Source organism: Peromyscus californicus, unplaced genomic scaffold, assembly GCF_007827085.1.
Source record: "Peromyscus californicus insignis strain IS unplaced genomic scaffold, ASM782708v3 Scaffold_7__1_contigs__length_154581171, whole genome shotgun sequence".
Lineage (NCBI taxonomy): Eukaryota > Metazoa > Chordata > Mammalia > Rodentia > Cricetidae > Peromyscus > Peromyscus californicus.
This window is the reverse complement of record NW_026294595.1, coordinates 19,616,353-19,638,881: the sequence shown is the minus strand read 5'-3', so window position 1 is coordinate 19,638,881 and position 22,529 is coordinate 19,616,353. Positions and strand designations below refer to the sequence as shown.

Here is a 22,529-nt window from a genome sequence, read left to right as displayed (position 1 = left end):
ATTTATGTATGCATATATATATATATATATATATATATATATATATATGTGCAGAAAGATGACAGGATTATAATAAAGAGTTCACTGATAACCTCAGAAGTTGATAAGCCTTAGGATCTTCAGTCTGCAAACTGAAAATCCAGAATGGGTGAAGTGTCTGTCTAGTGAGCCTGCAGATTGATGAGGGAGGAACTCTGGGTCTACAGAAGGCAGACCCAGGATCGTTCCATTTTGAGGCTGGATTCTCTATTACATTGTATCTCTATTTTTCAGCCCTGGCTCACACTTCTATATCTATTACTTTAGGTTTATTTTTGCCTACCATGAACATAAACATCTTCTCAATTAAATTCTCACTGTAAACATGACCCTTAAGAACTGAATTTTAAGTCATCTCATGCTTGATGACTGGAGACATTTATGATATATTGTTAAAGATATTTGTGTCTTTTTCACTGTTTTCAATTCCTTCTGTACTTTCCCATATGGCCCACATTCAATTTGTGTTACATCTTGAGGCATTTGGCATAAAACTACAAGTCCCGCCGGGCGGTGGTGGCGCACGCCTTTAATCCCAGCACTCGGGAGGCAGAGCCAGGCGGATCTCTGTGAGTTCGAGGCCAGCCTGGACTACCAAGTGAGTTCCAGGAAAGGCGCAAAGCTACACAGAGAAACCCTGTCTCGAAAAACCAAAAAAAAAAAAAAAACTACAAGTCCCAAAATGAGGAATTCAAGTCAGTACATTGAATGCCTGTATTATAAATTCCAATTATTTGAAATGAGGACTTTAGCTTCTTCCTATTATTCTCTTTATCATTCTCATTTTCATGCCTTTCTATTACAATGTAATATTTCTAACCAACAACATTATTTTGAATTATCAACATTGAAGGGGGCACTGGGATATAGCTCAGTAGCAGAGTGGTAACCAGTATATGAAGTCCTTGGCTTGATTCCTAGCATTGCAATATATACTTCCCCTACATATGTAGCTATTTAGTTAATTAAATTTAATATGTTTTACAGTATTTTAGTACTAGAGCAGAGTTCTACTGGTTGTGTATCTTAGGATTCAAGACTAGTAGTCCATTATTTATTTACTAATAATTAACAATTACTAATACTGGGAAATATATTAAAGTAACATCTTCAAAGATAAAATATAGATATGAATATATATGTTCTCTCCTTACATATTCTACACACATATATATTCTATATAGAATTGATTACAAATGTGTTACAAATGTCCCACCTTTGCCTTTTCATGGGAGAAGCAATTCCTTAGTATATTAAGTCTTGGCTAAGCAAAATTTCCCTTCAAAAATATTGACTTCAAAAAATACCATTAAATTTTTCCTAGAATTACACATGCCTCCCTTTCAAGATTGTGTGGAGGACAAATCCCATTGTATTCTTGAGTCATTGGATGAAGGCTTCTCTCTCTTTGTTCTGGGTATTATGTTTGGCTCTTATTGTGTTGCTAGTTATGAGCATACTACCAACAGACGGGTAGCAGGCATACCTTTGAACAGCTGGAATTTTCTCACATGGTTTGCTAATCTTAATTTTATCAATATTTTGGGGAGACAAAGTGTGCCTAATTGGTGCATTTGACAGTATAATTTTTTTACAAGAATTAATTAAGCATTTTTTCTATTATATTTCTGAGATTTCTGCTGGCCTAAATTAATAATTCTGAGATATTAAAAAGATAGACTACAACACACACACACACACACACACACACACACACACACACACCCCATTTAAAGTACCATCAAGGATGCTTTTCCCTGTGATCCATTAATAGACTTTTTCTCAAAGATGGGAAATAGCACTGAATACACCTGTGTTTTGATTTTGCTCGATACAGATTTAAGGTCCACCTTCTTACCCCAGTATGGACAGACTTTCTCAGTTTCTCATTAAATCTTTGAGTATGTCCTGGATGAATCTTTAAAACTCAACTTCTGTGTATCAAACACAACTAAGATTCTCTTAGGACACTATCTATGGAATGATTAGGAGCCTAGAATGTCAGAGATATTGGTGATCTTGTGAGCCTTTAGGAAATCATGGGGAGGTGTATTTATCAGATGCTAACGTCAAAATGGCACTTAAGCTTGAAACTTTCTAATGAGCTCCTAAATTTGCATTAGGGAAGCATAATTATGCAATTATGATTATATTTCCTGTTTTCTTCATTCCTATGCTCAATTTAGACTCTATGGATAACTTTTGAGTTATATCTATATTAGTATGAATATGGAAAAGATTGATAGTTTAAAATATAATATTATTGTAGAATAGAGTAAATATGAAGGAATAGAGAGAAGAAAAATATAGATTCATATGGCAAAAGATTGATGAGCAAAATGAAAATATGAACTGGGGTAAGAAAAAGACAAAAGCTAAGAACTATCTATGAACACAAGAAGCAAATCCTTGTCAGGATCTTCATTTTCACTTTAGTAAATTATACCTATACATATAAATTGTTTAATGAGTGTTTCATCCTCTTCTAGGCCTATTTTCTTTGGTGTAAGCCTATACACAAGAAGAAACACATGTCGTTATTATTACTTGTGTTAGGTATACATGAAGCAAGCTTAGTCACGCCTTGTGTATCACCCAGTAAATGACAAATGTCACTCTTCCCCATCCTACAAACACATCAGTTTGCCTTTATTTACTCACATACTTCCCTAGTTATTCTACTTCATAGGTAGATGTTACACACTTCATCGCTTGCCCTTCTCACTTATATCACCAAGACGAACTGTATTTGAATATCATAGTAAAATAAGAAAGAGGCTTCTGTTGGGTGATATACTATATTAGAAACAGCTCTGCCACTGTTTCTAAAACTATAAATAGTTCTGAATATTATTTATTTCTCCAGTAGTGACTGGAAGCCTGTCTTTGTTGTGACTCTGGACTTCGATCTGACACTGTCTTATATGGTTTTCTCTTGCCACAACTGCCAAACTAACCTATCACATAATCACATAGCATGCTCAGTAGATTCTTGAAAGCTAGAGATACAACTATCTTAAAATGAACTCTAGCTGAGAATATACTCCAGCAGCACTTAGAATTTCCCCGACTACAAGCTTAACTATGAGGATCAACACAAGAGAAAGATACACAAGATTATTTCTAATACCCCCAAACATTGTCTCCTAGCTCTGTAAAAATAAAAGTTTATTTTGGCTTGTAAGGAAAATACATTATACACAACGTTGATTTCAAACCTGATGCTAGGAGAATCATTTTCAAGTATTGCCAGTATAATCATGTGATCATACACAGGAGAACTAGAAGTAACATTTTCTGGAGTGTTGATCTCTTTCTAGTACTTGTAATTCATAGATGAGGCAACACAAATGCAGTAAAGGGAAAAGAGAGGATTTTGCCTATTCTGCTCACACTGAAAACTGTCAAATCAGTAAATACGCCCTTATTTCAGAATTATTTATTGTACTTGCCTACTAAAATTCTACTCTTTATAAACACTGCGTGCAAACTGCCTGAGCTTCTTTGAAGCACAGCACAGTCACTCATTTTTTAAAGAATATAATGTGTCTTTGTATATATTATTTCAACTGTTACCCTCCTAATACTATAAATAAGTAGAATTCATCATATATTCCTACTTATTTAGGAATGATAAATAAATAATTCAAAATTATCATCCCTAAATAATACTTATGAGGGATAATAACTGATAGTGAAGACTATGTTAGTCAGAAAGTGCCAATAAAGAAAGATGCTACATGAAATCATAGCTTTTAGAGAGTACAGCGCAAGGTAGAAATCAGCATCATTCCATTAACCAGTCCTTGGTGCTGATTGCTTTGGGATTCTGATTAGTTCAGGCTAACTTACAGATGTGATGGGTCAACTGAGTTATGCAAGCAATCTGAGTTTGACAAACATGATAGGGGATATTGCAACCAATGCATCTTGAACATCCTGGTTTCAGTCATTCTCACTGAATTGACACCAAATGGATGAAAAGCAGCTGGGAGATAGTTAAGCTAGACTTAACACCAAGGATATTTTTTCCTCAATGAACTTGCGATTTAGAGCAGTGGCACACAAAAAGCATACTCACAACAGAAAACATTGGCATGTTACACAATTGGTTAGAAATGAATTCTAATGCTGTTTGGAAGAATGAAAGAAGATCCCATACTTTATTCTTGAGACTCTTTGTCCATTATGGTCAAATCCTCTTAGGACTAGAATTGGTGTCTGTGGTAGCATAACAAATTGGTACTTGCTACCTCTGAGAACCACAGAAAAATAGGTTGAACAGTTGCAGGTTGCATTTGTATTTCTCATGAAAATTATAAGGAAAAGCACGAAATATAAAATTGAAAATTAGATTAAAAATGAGCCCCTAAAACAAATTAATCTTTAAAATGGTGAATATTATTGTATAAGTTACCTGGTTATTTCAGTTGAGTGAAGAAGTCAATTCTTTAACTGTTCTGCAGATGTTTGAAAGAGTAGGACAATCTCTCCACTGTGTGTCACTTCCAGAAAAGCAACTTACAGTTCACAAAATAACGGTAATCCAGAGGCTAGCAATGCACCATCATGTGCTTATGGTCCTCTGTAATCCTTGCTACCTTCTGGAATACCAGATATAGTCCTGTGTGACAAATAGTGCTCCTCTGTGGGGAGCCATTTGTCTGTTCCACTGTGACAAGTCTCATGCCTAGTATATATGCACATAATACGTAGTAAAAATTTTAAGGCAATAGAAAAGTTTAGAAGCCCCATTCAAGTGATTATTTATGTCCTCTTGTGCACAGAACCTCACAGAAGGTTATATACAACTTAGGCTGGCTGCTCAGAAGACCATTCTATCTAACAAAAGGTCATCTCTCTATGATATAAAGAAAAAAACCACAGCTGAATATTCCACTTTCTCTTCTCATGTAACTCTGTGATAGGACAATATCCAATCAGCTACAGTTTCCAGTTTTCCTTTTGGTCCACATCCCTGGGTTAAGGATGTGTGGTACAATTTTTTTGTTTTGTTTTTTTTGTTTAGCTGAGATCAAAATACAAGATGAAGAGTTTGAGGAAGAGCTCTTCAACAAAGAATGCTTGCTGCTCTTCCAGAGCTTATAACTGCCTGCAACTCTAGCTCTAGGGTATCTGATACCTTCTTCTGGACTTTTTGGCAGATGCTGTATACAGAGAGAGAGAGAGAGAGAGAGAGAGAGAGAGAGAGAGAGAGAGAGAGAGAAACACATTAAAATGAATAAAAAATATATGGAAAGATACAAAACTAAATTAAAATAAAATAATATAGCTTAGAGAGCGGCTTATTTTATTTCATGGGGTTCTGGATATTATTTCTGGCAATCATCCTTCTAGGTTTAAGAAAACAACTCCAGAATAAATCCTTGATGTTCTTCTGTTCTGGGGAGTCAGACATGGGCTTTCTGATTTTTTTTCTCTAACATCAATTTTCACAAGAAGCATGAAAAATGACATTTTACACCAGGCAAGTCATAATTCATGCTGTGCCATTTCTGAACATGATTAAAATAAATGATTATTTATTACTTTGTCAGTTTCTTATTGCTCAGACCATGTTGTCCTGATGACAGAATTATACATTTTGTGAATGTTCTCCAATTCATGGTTTAAAACATAGCTCTTCAGCAAAGTATAGAATTCTAGCACTTGCTAACATCCAGGAATCAATTCATTGCTGTGCTCAGACAACCAAGTACTCTCCATATCCACATTAATCACTGGATCAAAATGATATACATGGAGCTTTAAGTAAATGTTCGTTTTTCTCTCTTGATACACATCTATATTGTTTGCTGAAATTTGACTATGCATACTCATGCTCATGAACAGTAAGAGAAGAGAATCAGCAGCTGATCCAGTTAAAGTGAAGCTGCCTTTCTGAAGGATTTCTACAGCCCCTGGAGACAGTCTCTTAGTGTAGTAACATCAATCTCATTAAATTCCAAAAAGTCAGGCAACAAATTATTTTATGCATTAACTCTAAGCCCGGATTCTTTTAAGCATTGTTCTTTTGTACATATGACACTGTTCTTGTATTTATGAATCTTAAGTGGAAATTCAGGTTTAAAAATCCTTCATAGAGATTTTAGCCAGTCATAGAAAGAATGCTACATGAGCTTATTGAATGAAATATTTATTCGTCTTTTATGTTATGCTCAGTATATTTGCTTCTTCTCATTGTTCTCTCAAAAATGGCTACATCTAGAGGCAATAAACTTGGACACTCTTGTAAATGATCCTGTCCCCTGATTCCACATTGCTTAGTTTGTTTTGGCAAACAAATCACACACTCCAAGTTTCTATCTTGTCCATATTATCACATGGATCTTAGTTTTCTTGATAATGAGCACTGGTTGTAGAACAATAATTTTTCTTCAATTGACATGGATCCTGTATAAATGTGGCAGTTCACACTGAACATTGTGGTTCCTTTATGATATAATTACTGGTCACATCTGAAAATTTTGGATTAGTCATAAAATGGACTAATGAAACCATAGGCCATGGAGACATTGCAAATCAGAGCTCAGTAACTAAGAGGTTAGGGGAAAGGCTCAGTGTAAAGCACTTGGTACCAATTGTAAGGATCAGAGTTCAGATCTCACATAAAGGTCAGACAGGTGTGCTCCCCAGTGTGTATCCCAATACTTAAGAGGCACAGACATGATAGTCCTGGACCAACCTGGCATGTCAAAAATGAAAATAAAAAAAAAATAGAAAATCAATATCTAAAAACACCCATTATCATTATGCAAAGAGTAGCAAAGATTCTGGGATTTCATTTTGGTTACCATATAACATTATTGCCTGAAAGAGATTCCTGGATTCTAATAGATGATACATGAGCCATGCACCAAACACAAAGGACACAGCAGGTAGCATAGCCTCCTTGCTTATGTTGGTTCTCTTTTACTTCCCCTCAAGTCAAGCTGGGGCCATGTGTAGGGGAATTCAAGTAGAACGGCAAATACAGTGATTCTGGGTGCTAAATGATGAGTTCTTGAAAGGTCATATCCTGAAAGATGTTGGCTATAAATTCTTCCTAACATTTCATTTTAAGAATACTCTCAATTAAAAACAATAGTGAATAAACTAACTCACTTAATAAATAAATAAATAAATAAATAAATAAGTGCTCTATAGCCAAACATACACCATTTCTATCTTTACTACACAAACATCCTCAGATAACAAAACCAGAACAAAAACAAATATATGATACACAGGGACACCATTGAGAAATAGTCCAGGGCTTAGAAAAATGCAGAAGAAATTTCAAAAGTCAAAACCATGTGTATTTGTGTGTGTGTGTGTGTGTGTGTGTGTGTGTGTGTGTGTGTGTATAAATAACACACACATATTATATGTATATCATTCTCTATCTCTCTGTCTCTCTCTCTATATATAGTGATATACATATTTAATATTAGTAATACTTTAAAAGATCAGTATCTGAAGTAGGAAATATAAAGGGATAAAATTCTATCAGGTGGTTAGGTTGATGCATTGTGTTTTTGTTTTGTTATTTTCTATTTGGATTTCATACCCCTACCTGCTTGCCCCACACAGCAGCTTACTTTGAAAAGACCATAGAGAAATGGCATCAGAGAGAAATTGCTTCTTTGTTGTTTTGTCACTGAGACAGACTAGGAAATACATGTTCTTGTCTGTCCATGTACCCACAGTTAGCATCACTGAGAGACAGAGAGCACAGGGCTACTTTTGTTCAGGTTGAATATTTCATTCACTAGAGCAATTCTGTTTGGCTTGAAATGAAGTCTGGGCCCATTGTGGTAGCTTTTCTTTCTATTGCTACAGACCTCCAAGGTTTGTGCCTTACTGTGCCACTCTGAAGTGGTTTCCTGCAGGCATGGTTCAAAAGTCATGTCCCCCTCTCAATTCTTTGCTGCAAGGGAGAAACAAGAGAGACCAAGGCATGGCCCTGTTCAGGGCTGTGGAAGTACCACCTATGTTCTCTTGATATCACTTGTGAGCGAGGTGTGTATAAGTTTCCTATCAGTTCAGCAGCCCACAGGACTTATGAGAAATGAAGTTTAAAGCCACTAGAACAGAAATTAAAGATTCCCCCAGCTAGAAGCCAGCTTGAGTTAATTAAGGCCAATTTCAGACCAAAATACACTAACCATATACTGCAGCTCTTCCTTGCCTTTGATCCCTTCCTGCTGTGCTTCTATCTCATGTATACAAAGAAAACAGAAGAATAGGAATGCTTTCAGTTTATGGTAAGTCACAACGGAAATTCAAACGTTCAGAGCCCAGATATGCGACAGACACTTCTGGTTAGTATAATGCAGTTTAGCAAAGGAAGTAGAGCTGCCCACCTTGTCTTATTTCTGTGTCTTTTTACTGTGATTAACTCGTTGTTGACTTGTTTACCCTAAAGTGATTTACTGTAGTGAAGGTTCCCATGCAGACAACCAGATGAGCAATGAAGAAGCTACATGCACAACAGAAAGCAAAACTGTGTTGTTTTCTTTAGTGATTTTAAGATTTTTTAACAGAATAATTACTGTCAGCAAAACTAAATGTTCCATTCCCCAAATGGCCATCAGTACAATACTATTTAAGTATTTTCTGTAGAGAAATAAGAATTTTGTCATTAGAACAGCTATCTTATTTAAATTATTTTGTGTTATTAGAGCATAATAACTTTTATTTAATGTCAGGAAAATGACTTTATAAATTTCCTATGGTTGTGGTTTATCTTCAGATGTATTTTTTAAATTTGTAGGTTCCATTTTTATTGTACACACTTAATGTATGCAATATGCTACTCTGATATACTTGTGGACTGATTTCTGTCAGCAAACAAATAAACAAACCAGACATTTTTCTTTGTGACCTTTTTATGACTACCTATGATAAGACCACCTGCAACTTATTGTCAATTCCCAGCATGAGATACTACAACATTATTATGTTCTTAATGTTGTATCTGAGACATGTAGATAATTCATCTTACATTTATTCGATTGTGCCCCTTTCACCGATCCTTCCCTCATTCTCTCTCCCTCAGAACCATGCAATGAGATCAGAAAATGTGTGTTTCTGTGCATATGTGTATAATGACTATTATTCACCTTTTAATAAGATTGAAACCTTACTACTTAGATGAATATGAAATAAACTAGAGGAAGAAAGACAAGCACTGTACAACCTCATTTCTGTGGGGTTCTAAGGCAACTGAAACCCCCAGCCATTGAAAGCTCCGTTAACTTGTGCAGCTAATACTGTGCATACATCTTGTATCTTTATTTTTATCTCTAGTTAATCCTGAAGAAACGGTGCTTCATATATGTAAACCTGGAGAATTTCGCTGCAAAAACAAACACTGTATCCAAGCTCGGTGGAAATGTGATGGGGACGATGACTGCCTAGACGGGAGTGATGAGGACTCTGTCACTTGCTGTATGTTTTCCCTCAAATAATCGGAAACTATATTTGCCTGAGTGAATGTGTGGATTCCTGAAAGCAGCCCATGACATTTCTGAAAATAGCTTTCATGTAAATCGACTTAACTTTCTTCCCCAGTGGCCCATGGCTTCAAATTAAGCTATGGATTACGTCCTTTGTAAGATGTCAAGGTCTGCTCTTCTCCTCTGTGCCCATCCTTTCCTATCTGTTAGAACACGGACAAACCAGTCTGATGTTGTTCTGAAGGGCAAGGTGGGATCTTCGCTTGTGAAGACATGGGAGCTTAGCTCCTTTTGAGATGAACTTTTGGGCACAGAAGGTCACTTTCCAGTCCATTGCTCTATGGCAACAGAGCCTTGATGGAAATTCAAGGAGATTGGCATGGATTTGGAATGCATTCTAGCTTCACTGGCTCAAACCTTGGCTGAAAATACACATGAGGAACTCAAACAGGAACAAAAGGTTCTATATCCCTACCTATGGCTTCCACTCAACTTTTGTTGTTTGCTGGAAGAGGAACTATTCATGTTTCTCGTGAAAGTAGCAACATTTCTCACATGTATGGATAAAATAAACTTTTGAAAAGCATGTGAAGCCGGTCAGGTGGTGGTGCACACCTTTAATCCCAGCACTGAGGAGGCAGAGGCAGGCGTCTCTCTGTGAGTTCGAGGCCAGCCTGGTCTACAGAGCGTGTTCCAGGATAGGTTCTAAAAGCTACACAGAGAAACCCTGTCTTGAAAAACCAGGAAAAAAAATACACCATTTCATTGGGACTGGAGAGATGGCTCAGAGGTTAAGAGCATTGACTGCTCTTCCAGAGGTCCTAAATTCAATTCCCAGTGACCACCTGGTGGCTCATAACCATCTATAATGAGTTCTGGTGCCCTCTCCTGGTATGAAGGCATACATGCAGGTAGAACACTATATACATAATAGTAAATAAATATTTTTTTTAAAGGAAAGCATGTGAAGTAATATTCTGAGATTATATTTGATTAAATGAATTTAAAGAAATAAAACAGGTTATGTTTAGAAAGAGAAGCTTGTGTTGAACCTTAATCATCAAATTTGACTTCAGTACATTGTTTTTGAGAAAATTTTTTCCATATAGCCACATTTTGCAGCCTAAAGTGACTGAAAAAATTCAGAATTAACACTTTTTTATCACTTATTTGAAATTAAAACATAAGAATTTGAAATGGTTTTTAAAGAATACACAAGATTGGTCTACTCAATCATATGATGTAACCATTATGATTAGGATAAAAAGGCCTCAAGAATATATATTTAAAAGTTTTCTAACTGCTGCTTCATATATTTATATATACTTCATCTGTATATTTAAGTCATGTTAGCAGTTCCATATGTATATAAACTATAATTAATTCATGGACATATTACTGCTTTCTTTGGAATTCCAATCATGGGCTTTCAGTTCATTTTCATTTGTACTAATATCTGCATGGACTCTAAATGTTCAATACTAAATTGATACACTTCTCAACAATTTTGGAGTGATAAGAACATTTCCTCTGAGGAGGAATCCTATGTTTCCTTTTATTGTGCACACATAGCATGTGAAGTAGTACCTTATTTAACTGCCCCACTCCTCTTGAATCACAGGGTCACATGTAGCAATAATTGATGCTACATTTGGCTCCTCTTAGTCATGGGAATCATGTACCTTTTCAGAACACAAATATCTCATCTGTATATTTCAGTCATGTTAGCAGTCTCATGCTTTTATCTGCATCCCTATTCTTTTTGTTAATTAAATGAAACTCATCTCTTTTATAGGCATAAGTAGCATTGTATTTGTAGCATTAATAGTAGTTATGAAATTTTCAGTCAGTATTCTGGAGTATTAATATTTTCTCTTCCATCACAGAACCTATAGGCTTTGCCTGGCATCCTACATTTCACTTACTATCCATATTTGAGTCTATAAATAAGGGTGTTTCTGTGAAGTCTCCTAACTAAATTTAAACATACCCTCTTCTCCTTAACCTGATTGAATTAAACTTCCATCTTAAATTAACTCAACAAGCATTCCTCTGTAATCCCCCATTGTTCTTCCATTAAGTAAGCCCACTTTCCACATTGCTCCCAGAATAGTTCTTATAGGATCAAGTCCTTCTTATTGAAAAAGTTGCCAGACCTGTTAGCTGACATGTGAGGTGCCTCAAGTTATACACTGAAGTGTATAACTTGTAGTCCATCATCTGTCTACTTACCTTTGTTCTTATTGAGTTGAATACTAGGTTGCCCTTCAGAAAGATGTTTCTTGCTTTTCTTGTCTGTATGTGTACTGAACTGAGAGCAGTCTATGAAATTTAATATAGTTTCCCACTGCCTTCTTCTGGAATTATTTGTAACCACCAATAAACTGCAGTACAGTCTGTTAGAGTTGAGCATCCGTCTTCTACAAGTCCTACATTACAGTAGTTCTTAATCTATACTGCAACCATATGTTTCTTCATCTGATTCATCTAATAAAAAATTAATATCCTCCTTGGAAGATATGGTTGACTGTAGCATGTCTGGAGCCTCAACGCCAAAAATAGATTTTGGTCCTGAAAGAATGTATGACTGTATAAAACAGGAAGTGCACAGGAAGTGTCTCTGGCCACCTAATTGTAGGGCACCCTTTTTGAGCATTGTAGTCATTCTGAATAAAATTTTATTTCTGCTGTTTTGGGGTCAATAATACAATGCAAACACAATCTATTGTAAAGAATTTTTCTAGATTTTAATCCCATAATCTCCTACCTAGAATTTCTTTTATTCTTTTACTGCCTATATTTCAGTAGCTCACCACTAACTAAAAAATTGTGGTTGACTTTGCATTCCTTCATTAGTGGAAACGGACCAGAGTGTTGAACTCACTCAATAGACTATGTAGGACTAATGCTTACAATCCTCCTGATTCTTCCTTGCTAGTGTCTAGGGTTATAGAATTGGCCACAAAGGTCCTTGAGAAGCTTCACTACAGAGCACAATAAATAATCTTGCTCCTTTAAAATATTGACCTCTTATTTGTGTATGACTTTTATTTTTCATGGGCACCTATACTTATTAAAGTCCCTGAAATGCATAGAACATTTTGATCATTCACAAATCCTAAAGAATATCTTTTCTCTTTTAAAAAAATGTGTTTTTAAATAAATTCATTCAATGTCTTTTAATCGTACTCTTTGCCTCTCTCTCCTCTTCCCAGATCCTCCTCATCTCCTTGACCACCCAACTACATGTGTAGGCTTTCTATTTTTTAAAGTAAATTTTACTTTGTTCAAGTGAAAACCTTGGAAATCACTCTATTCTCACAAATACTTAAAGAACGTGTGTTTTGTGGGTACATATTACAAGTACATCCATTTGATATGAAGCAAATTGAGAAAATACTTTCTCTTTATAAGTAAAACTAATACAAAATTTATTTTCATCTTAGAAAATATACAGCTCTTGCATTCAATAAAAGAATAAACTATCATTGAAACTGAGACAAATATGGAAGAGCACACATTAGCAACCTGAAAAATACATTTAGAAGGTTAATATAAAGAGCCTCCCCATTGTGATTAGATATTGGAGGGTTATAGCTCAGTGGTATACCACTTTCTTTATAATAGTTTATCTCATTTTCAATATTGTTTTTAGTTGCATGTTTATTCATTTACGTTGGGAAGGCATATGATAATACTTTGTTATTAAAATTGTATAGAATCTCATTTTTAGTATCAACTTTATGTAACAAGTGATCCATTTTTATTTCTGTTATTTCTTTTCAGATCCCCAAATTGGGTGGCCAAATTAAAACACACTTAAGATTATTTAGTATTTTAAAAATATGTGACTGAATGTGACATATATGAAATATATATGTGTATATATATATGAAAACAGTATCTTAATAAGTGTGAGTAATTATTTTGAGATTTAGTTTCTCTGTTTAACATTCAACCTTGAGATTGATTTCAAATACATAAGATTCTGGAGTTGAGTGACCAGGTTCTGGTTAAGTGATGAGAAAACAAACTCAGGGATAGAGTTGGTTTGAGTAGAAGATGGAGAATGGATATATTCCCTTTTGTTTCTTATTTAATGTATTTATCTCTTCTATAAAGATTATATTTTTAAAAAGTCTAAAATATTAATATTTCCTACAAAATTTGAGATAATTACTGACAGATGCTGAGGTATTTATTAGAACATAGGATTACAATTACCGAAATAGTTTTATAGCCATAATTAAAATACACATAACTTGAACTGAACTTGCTTCCCTCCCTCTTACAGTCAATCATAGCTGTCCTGATGATCAGTTTAAATGCCAGAATAATCGTTGTATCCCCAAGAGATGGATTTGTGATGGAGCCAATGATTGTGGAAGCAATGAAGACGAGTCCAACCAAACCTGCGCAGGTAAAGGTCTGCACAGATAACGGGATAAATCACTTCCGCATCCGCGTCTGTAACACACAGGTCGGGCTGATAAACTAGCTGAACTTTGTTAGCATTGCCAGTGTGATTACTGCCACAGTCAGGGAATTCAGTGCTTAGTGCCACAAAGGCCAGATTACAAATGGTGTTTTACTAATCCTTGAACATGACTCTGCTTTCCAAATTAATCTGGCACTCCATCTCTCCATGTGGGCTGCCCTGTTGATCAGAATCTCCTTCAAGACTTGTCTATGCTAAACCTTCCTAGGCAACGGAGGCTTTTCATTAGCATCCTGGGATCCTGGCCACCTCACAAGGAGAACTATTTATTTTATCCTGAGAAAATACTTAAAATTTTTATTTCTTCTACTACAGAATACCTTTGTGAATAGTTTTCTGTTCATGGAACATTATTTATGGGAGGCAGAATTTTTTTTTCTCCTGAATGAAGTCCCAATACGACTAGGCATATTTATATTTCCATATAATCCATGACTTTGTAATAAATCATTGATTCCCTAGCCAGCCTCTCATTGAATAGAAATATACAGCTGGTGGTACGGCTCACAAAAGAGTGCCAGAAAGGTCATGATTACTAGGTAAATGTTGAAAAATGACACTGGCTAGCAGCAGCCCGGTGCATGGTAAATGATGAAGAAAAGCTAGAGTGTAGTAATACATGTTGTTATAATTGGTAAAAACTAATTGTTGAAGGATGCTGCAATGCTACACCATACCAGCCACACAAACCCTCTTTCTCCTTTAGCCATTATACACCTTACTAAATAAATACAAACTATTTTAACAATGTAGACTCATGGACTGAGAGTTTTGTTCCTACTCTTGTTTTTGGTACTGACTTTACCGTGCAGAGAGTTGTCCCTCTGTGCCTTACTTTTTGAATACATTTCTTTTAGCTCAGTTAGACACCAAATTGGCTATAAATTGTTTCCAAAGAGCTTCTTGCTATGTATAAAACTAATTATAAAAGCAAAAGCAGAACCATTTCCTACCACGATGTGAGACATCCTATTCCTATGAACAGACTTTTCCATGGTGAAGCACTTGCTCGCCATCTGTGGATGAGTTATTCTCTTGGGCCTTGATTGAAACCTCTACTCTTTGGAGAAAATGGATTTCTTAAATCCCGTGTGTGTGTGTGTGTGTGTGTGTGTGTGTGTGTGTGTGTGTGTGTGATCTTACAAGACTTTCTAAAACAAAAGGACATCACAAGACCATGGGGCCCACTTTGAAGATCTTTCATTTTGTAGATGAAATGTAGCAAACAGAGCTTGCCTAAACCTTTATGAATTCTGTCTGAAAGGCCTTTACTTTTTGGACTAAACTTCACTGCACATCAGATTATCTTGAATTTTATGTGCAGCCCACTTGACTTTGAGAAGGTTACCCTGAATATGACTCTAATTTACAATGAAGAATTTCTGCACACCAATACACATACTAATCTTTTAAGATTAAGGTTTAATTCAAAGATTGTGCTTCATTACATCCTGAATGTAAACACAGAAGATTTTTGCCTTAAAATAGAAAGACACTCATTTTATAGTATCATACCTGCCCTGTTTATACTAATTACAAATTTTGCTTGTTTCCACATGACTTATAAAAGAGCATTTGCATTTGGTTAACTACTAGTAGTAGTAAAAATGGAAATACATCTATGTAAGAGCAAACAAAGCAATCAATCCTGATTAGTGTGATTTCTGCCGTTCTGGATCCCTATAGTGCACTAAGAAATAAAACACAACATACTGAATGCCACTTCAAGTTGTGCCCCTCACTACTAGGTTCAGTACACTCGTGTTAGTATACTCATGGCAGCTGGTGTCACTGCAGGATACCCTGAAATGCAAATCAAAAGAATAAGGAGAAAATATAAATGTGTCCTTTATCATTACAAAGTTTGAAAGGTGTGGATTAGCTATGAAGTGCTTGCATTTTGTTTTACCCAGAGAAATAAACAAGTCACATGGTGTAACACACCTAGACAAAGTAGCACATTCCTCTAAGCACTTTCTGGGACCTGAAATCTAAGTGCATATGTGGAGATGTATCCTAGGTGAAAAGACTCAAAACAGGGATATTTTATCATGATGTCTTCTTCCTCATCTTTATACACATGGCTGCCTGTATACAAATGGGAATCTTCTCCCACCAGAAACTGATTTTCTATTTTGTTGCTTTAGGATTTTTCCACACCAACCAGTAGGTATTTGTGGTGACATTGATGATTGAATGATCAAAAGTACATAGTACTTTCATTTGTGGACAAAGAACAAGTGGACACAAAAATAAATGTCAGGCAGCCATTGTCATGCAGGATACAAAGCCCAAAGTTGAGCCATATTGTGCTTATGCTGCCTAGTTTTATGTTGACTGGACATATATCATGTTGGAAGCAAGAACTTCAATTGGCAAAATGCCTGCACTAGATTGGCCCGTGGGCAATCTTGTTTTGCAAGCTCTTGGGAGATGACTGATATGTCATGGCCCAGTTCACTGTGGGTGATGCCACCCCTAGGCATATGCTGGGTATTATAAGAAATTAAGCTAAATGAGACATGGAAAGCAATGTAAGCATTGTTCCTCATTAAGCATGCCCTCTGCTTCAGTTACTTCTTCCAGGTTTCTTCTCTGAGTACTTCCTCTTCTTCTTCTTCTTTTTCTCAGTGATGGAGCATGATCTGAGAGCTGTAAGATGAAATAAACTCCTTCCTTCTCATGTGTTTTTTGATCATAGTGTTTCCTCACAGCAATGGAAAATCAGGGCTCATTAGAAGAGCAAAGTATTGGGAAGAATTCCTGAAGGAGGCAATGTTAAACCCTTGAAAATATTAAAGTCCCCAATAATAAAATCCATTTACAAAAGAAAATAAATAATCTGATTAAAAACAAGTTTTGGCAACATTATGAGGAGAAGGAACTGCCATATATTCTTATTGGTTGCATAAGTTAACTTTTAATATTATAAAGTGTATTAGTTAGGGTTTCTATTGCTGCGATGAAACACCATAAACAAAAAAGAAGTTGAGGAGGAAAGGGTTTTTTGACTTACACTTCCAGATCATAGTCTATCACTGGAGCAGGCCAGAACTAGGTCTCAAACAGGAATGGAATGAAGGGAGGATTTGATGCAGAGGCCATAGAGGAGTGCGGCTTACTGACTTCTTCCACATGGCTTGCTCAGCCTGCTTTCTTATAGAACCTTGACCACCATCCTAGGGATAGCACTATGCACAATGGGCTGGGCCCTCCCCATTGATCACTAATTTTAAAAATGCCTTAGAGCTGGATCTCATGGAGGCATTTCCTCAGCTAAGGTTTCTTCCTCTCTAATGTCTCTAGCTTATGTCATGTTGACACATAAAACCAGCCAGTACTGAAAGGAATTTGTTAAACTCAATAAGATCCAAAATGTATGCATGTTTAACTCTGCAATATCTATTTTCCCACTCTAGTTAATACCTGTGCATAGGAAAACCTGGGGAAAAAGCTCTTCACCTGAGAGCTAGGAATAAAAAAAAGGCTCCCAAACAACTCAATTTAAAATGAGTAGGACACTCGATAGATTTGTATATTTTATATTAAAATGATTGAGCTCATATTCAAGTGTCAAAAGGAATGACTTTCAAAATATTTCATACAAAAAAATTGAAAATATAAACATTATCATTTATAAGAAATATAACCTGAAACGTAATTCTATATATCACTTAAAAAATCATGTGTAGTTTTTGAAATATTCCTGTAGGTAAAAAGAAATAAGGAATTAGGTCTGTGAGGGGAAGGTCAACATGTGGGAGAGACACAATGGTCCATAAGATGAGTCTATAATACAGTTTTTAAATAATAGAAAGCAAATTTTTGTACCAAGTATAGAGAAATAAATGAATGCAGCTGTACAACAGAGACAAGCATATATTTGGTAGACCTCTTTGTGTTAGAAACATTTTCGTAGGGGCAAATTGCCAACTGGCAGCTTATAGGGCTGGAGCAGGGGTGGTGTAAATACTAGGATCGAGTTAGAGCAGGCACCCAGAAGAGTAATAGCACATGCATGTTCACAAAGGAGCAAACACAGCCACATAGAGCAGCTGTTGACCCTCAAAAACTCAGATTCATTTTATCTAATTCTAAGATAATTTCAGAGGCCAAGGTGAATGGTGCTTCGATGTGAAATTCACTTTCCTGTAAGTAATAATAATAATACTTATACTTGTACCTAGGCAGTCTTAAACCAACATTTACCCCCAGCAGTGAACTCTAATTGCATTGGAGAATGCTCTTCTCACATCTTCCAACAATTTTGATTAAATCCACATAAGTAGGTATAATTACATTAAAATAACCAATATGTTAATATCACACTTTTTACACGATAAACTGAAAAGGGCTTTTCCCTTCTCTTATAGTGCTAAAAATAAGACCCAAAGGCTTGCACATGGTGATGGTGTCCAAATGCTGTACCACTAAGGTACATGCCCAGGCCTTGGGGTTTTTTAATGTAACCAAGGCTAGCCTTGAACTCATTATCTTCCAGCTTCCTCCTCCCAATACTGCAGTTTACAAGGATGTGTTGTCTAAATAGAATGCTTTGATTCAGATGAAACAAAGGGGATGTTCATGACTAATTGGTTTGAACAGTCTCCTCATACACTGCTCATGCTTTTTGTGTTTCATTCTGCTATATAGTAAAAATGATGAGCAGGAACACTTACACTATGAGGGGGAATCTCTGAATCAACTACTAGAAAAATCATTCTGCAAAAGGCACTAAGTTCCTCTTTAGGGCACTATTTACCATAAAATTCGAGTCCTTTGGGGCCATTCATCTAACATCACCTGCAAGCTAATTACATCTGATGCAGAGGAGGACTGAAAAAGAAAACATTGTGTTGTCTTTTAGTGAGTCCCTTGATTTGAAGTGCCAATTCTGTCAATGTGGTTATGTCCAGAAGCCTGAACTTAGAGACTTATGGAACAAAATATCTTTCTCATCAGAAATCAGTTAAATTTCCCTGGACGAAAAAGAAAATACTTTCACCCATGATTAGAAGGGATAGTGAATTTAAGCATGTTCTAGTCTTAATATCTTTCAATAATTATGTAGAAAATTCTTGAGTCAATGACTGCAGCAGTTCCTGCAACTTCACTGCTATAGTGAGAGGCACACACAGGTGCCCCTGCCGTCACAATGGTATGTCACCCACCATTTGAATTAGTCTGAGCAATTTATTCTATTTATTTTCTCTCTATCAGACCAACCCATTAAGAAAGCTTTACTAGACTCAGGGGAGTGCCTGATAGGAGAGACTATAATAACAAAAACATAAAGTTAAAGAACAGTGGTTTGCATGAATTTAATATATTATGAGCATAGCTAAATTGCAATTAAATGGAGATAAATCATCTAATGATGTTTTCATTTAAAATCATGAGAGAATGGAATACAATCGGGAGAGAAGGAAGTGGGAAGGGAAAGGTAAAAAGACTCCAAGGAGAAAAAAGGGAAGAAAGCTAAAGACAATAAGGAAAGGAAAATGGTAGGGAGAAAGAAACGGAAAACAAGAGCCCTTGTTAAATTCTTCCTAAAACACACAGGGAAAACACTTGACTGTAACCACTGAAGCAATATGAACGATTACAAGGGGAAATTATCTCCTTCACATCCTAGCCTTCTTCAAATAAACCAAAGTCTACACCTTGGCATATGCTTCTTTATTGTTTTCCGTATCTTAAAAAAAAAGACACAATTATATAAAATTGACTAAAGCCTTCACTGAGTTTATTTAGCATGTTAGAATTATTGAAAAGGAGGCTGGTAATTTATTCTTTGTTATATAAATTGATCTTTACAGCCAGAACCTGCCAGACTGACCAGTTTTCTTGTGGAAATGGGCGCTGCATTCCCAGAGCCTGGTTGTGTGACAGAGAGGATGATTGTGGTGACCAGACAGATGAAGTGGCATCCTGTGGTAAGTTGAGAATGGTTGGGCTTCAGCAGACATTGTGCTGGATACAGTGTGTGATGTTTCCCTTACATGCTAGCTCTATATGAGGAGACAAATATGTTACTTTCATTGCAGTTTTTGAACATGACTTTCAATGAGTGCTCCTGAATAGATCTTATTCATGAAGTAGTTACAGTATCCTCTGCTGAAATAAATAGAATCAGACATCAAAGATAGGTAGCTATTAGAAGGCTAGGTCGACGCTCTTTTGTTCACTGTTAATCTTGGAGCTATTATGAATAAACTTAACAAAACAAAATTGTGTTTTGATTGACATTTGGAGTAAACTACAAGGCTATGTTTCTTGTTAATATGTATAGGACACATTCTGGGAGAAACAAATAATCTAGACTGAGGCCGGGTAGTGGTGGCACACGCCTTTAATCCCAGCACTCGGGAGGCAGAGGCAGGCGGATCTCTGTGAGTTCGAGGCCGCCTGGTCTCAAAAGCGAGTTCCAGAAAAAGCGAGTTCCAGGAAAAGCGCAAAGCTACACAGAGAAACCCTGTCTCAAAAAACAAAAAAAAAAAAAAAAAAAAAAAAAAAAAAAAAAATCAAGACTGAAATTAAGTAGTAAATATCAATTGTGAATTTCTGTAGAATCATAGAAGTCTGACTGCCAAAAAATTTTATTGATGGTATCCCTCTCAGTCACATATCACTAGATTTCCAGTTTTTAAAAAGGTTTGTTTTTGAGAAAGGATTTGTTGTTGACAAAGTTGCAAATGTAATTACTTTGTTTTGTACTGGTGGATCTGTGTGAATTACCTTCCTGGAGGTGAGGAGCACAGAGACTGTAAATCCTATTAGATGCATACCTTCTTTTTTAGTTTAAGGAATGTTTTATTCATTTTACATACCAATCACAGATCCCCTTCTCTTCCCTCTTCCAGCCCCTCCTGACTTCCCCTGCAGCCCATCCCCCATTCCCTCCTCCAACAAGACAAGATCTCCAGTGGGGAGTCCACAGTGCCTGGTACATTCAGTAGAGACAGGTCCAAGTCCCTCCCCCTCCATCAAGGCTGTGCAAGATGTCCAACCATAGGTAGTGGGCTCCAAAAAGCCAGCTCAAGATGCAAAGTTTCTTAATGAATCTTCGTGCCAACCTGTATATGCCCAATTCTTTCTTTACTTCACACCTAGAAGAACTGTGTCAGACCCTTTAGTCACATACTTGAGAACATGAAGCCAATACATACTGGGCTAGCTCTTGAATCCAGGTGTGTTTTAAATTAAAACTGGCATTCTAGTTTAGCATTGATTTGGGTGCCAGGCATGAGGTACAAAGAAGTGCCAGGTAAAGTCATACTCCCATGGATATCTTGACTAAGGGCACAATCCCTATTATAGACTTTAAACAATGATGTGCTGCTATTTTGACATTCCATGCTGTAAGAAGCTCTGTATTTGCTTCTTTGGAGCTATTTCTATCCCCATAATAGTGACTACTGACATGCCAATCTCACTCTCTGAATGGTAAAATCAGGGAGAGATATGCAGAGCTACCATAATATGTAGGATTTCTGTTTTAACAGTGCAATAGACTAAAGTTCATTCACAATCAAGACAGTAAATTTGCTATAAAATTATGAATCTCAAGTTTATTGCCTTCATTTAAATATGTTTACATTTAAATTTAAAAAGTTTTGTTTTCACAATGGCGTGCAAATAATAACTGGCTCATAGAATTTCTGAACATATAAAGATCTCTCAGGGGCTTCCTTCTGTTGTCATTTTTAATTCCCGTTGCCATGCCTTGAGTGCCTTTAAGGACTGTATCTGCTTTGCAACTGTAAGCCAAAATAAACCTTTTCTTCCATAAAAAAAAATCTGCTCTTACAAGTTGACATAAGACGTATAATAATAAAAGCACACTGTGACAATTTAGATGATGAATAAACTTGGTTCTAAGTGTGCAAAAACAATGCAGATTGTCAGGTACATACCTATATGTTAATCGGGTTCCATTTTTCCCTTAGAAGGTATTAAGTGTCTACACAGTCTTCTCTTTAGAAATGTCTTCTTGTATGCTAATTTCCACAGTTTCAAATGCATCCTATTTGTTTCTCTGTCATACTATTTTAATTAAAATATAATTGCTTCACTTTGCCTCTTCCTGTTCCTCCCTCCAGCACCCCCAAGGCCCTTCCCTTCAACTCCTTCAACTCCACATCTACCCTTACTCCCAAATTAATAGTTTCTTTATTCCTGATTATTATTTCTACACACACACACACACACACACACACACACGTATATGTATGCCCAAATATATAAATATACCTTATGCAGTCTGTTTTTGTTGTTTGTGTGCATGTGGTTTCAGGACTTTCCATTTTGTACTAGATAACCAGTTATACAACATATTCCTGGGAGAGGCTAATTCTCCCTCTGTGGAGTCCTAAGTTGCAAGTAATTCTTAGTCTAGGGAGTATGGTCTTATGAGATTTTCCTTTTTCCATGTTAACATGTATATAGATATTACCATTGTTAAGTCTTACTTATACAGCCATTTCTAGGAGACACTATTTCTCTGAAGATTGCTTGAAACATTCTAACTC

At 36.1% G+C, this 22,529-nt stretch overlaps 1 protein-coding gene across 5 annotated transcripts in view; it reads left to right on the top strand.

Annotated features, from left to right (window-relative positions):
* Lrp1b (LDL receptor related protein 1B) overlaps positions 1 to 22,529 on the top strand; it is a 1,950,932-nt gene that overhangs the window by 1,127,724 nt on the left and 800,679 nt on the right. For all 5 annotated transcript variants that reach the window (XM_052726598.1, XM_052726596.1, XM_052726595.1 and 2 more), the window contains exons 16-18: positions 9,352 to 9,492; positions 13,795 to 13,920; positions 19,818 to 19,934. In XM_052726598.1, the coding sequence (XP_052582558.1) occupies positions 9,352 to 9,492; positions 13,795 to 13,920; positions 19,818 to 19,934 (384 nt within the window). The remainder of the gene's footprint in view (positions 1 to 9,351; positions 9,493 to 13,794; positions 13,921 to 19,817; positions 19,935 to 22,529) is intronic.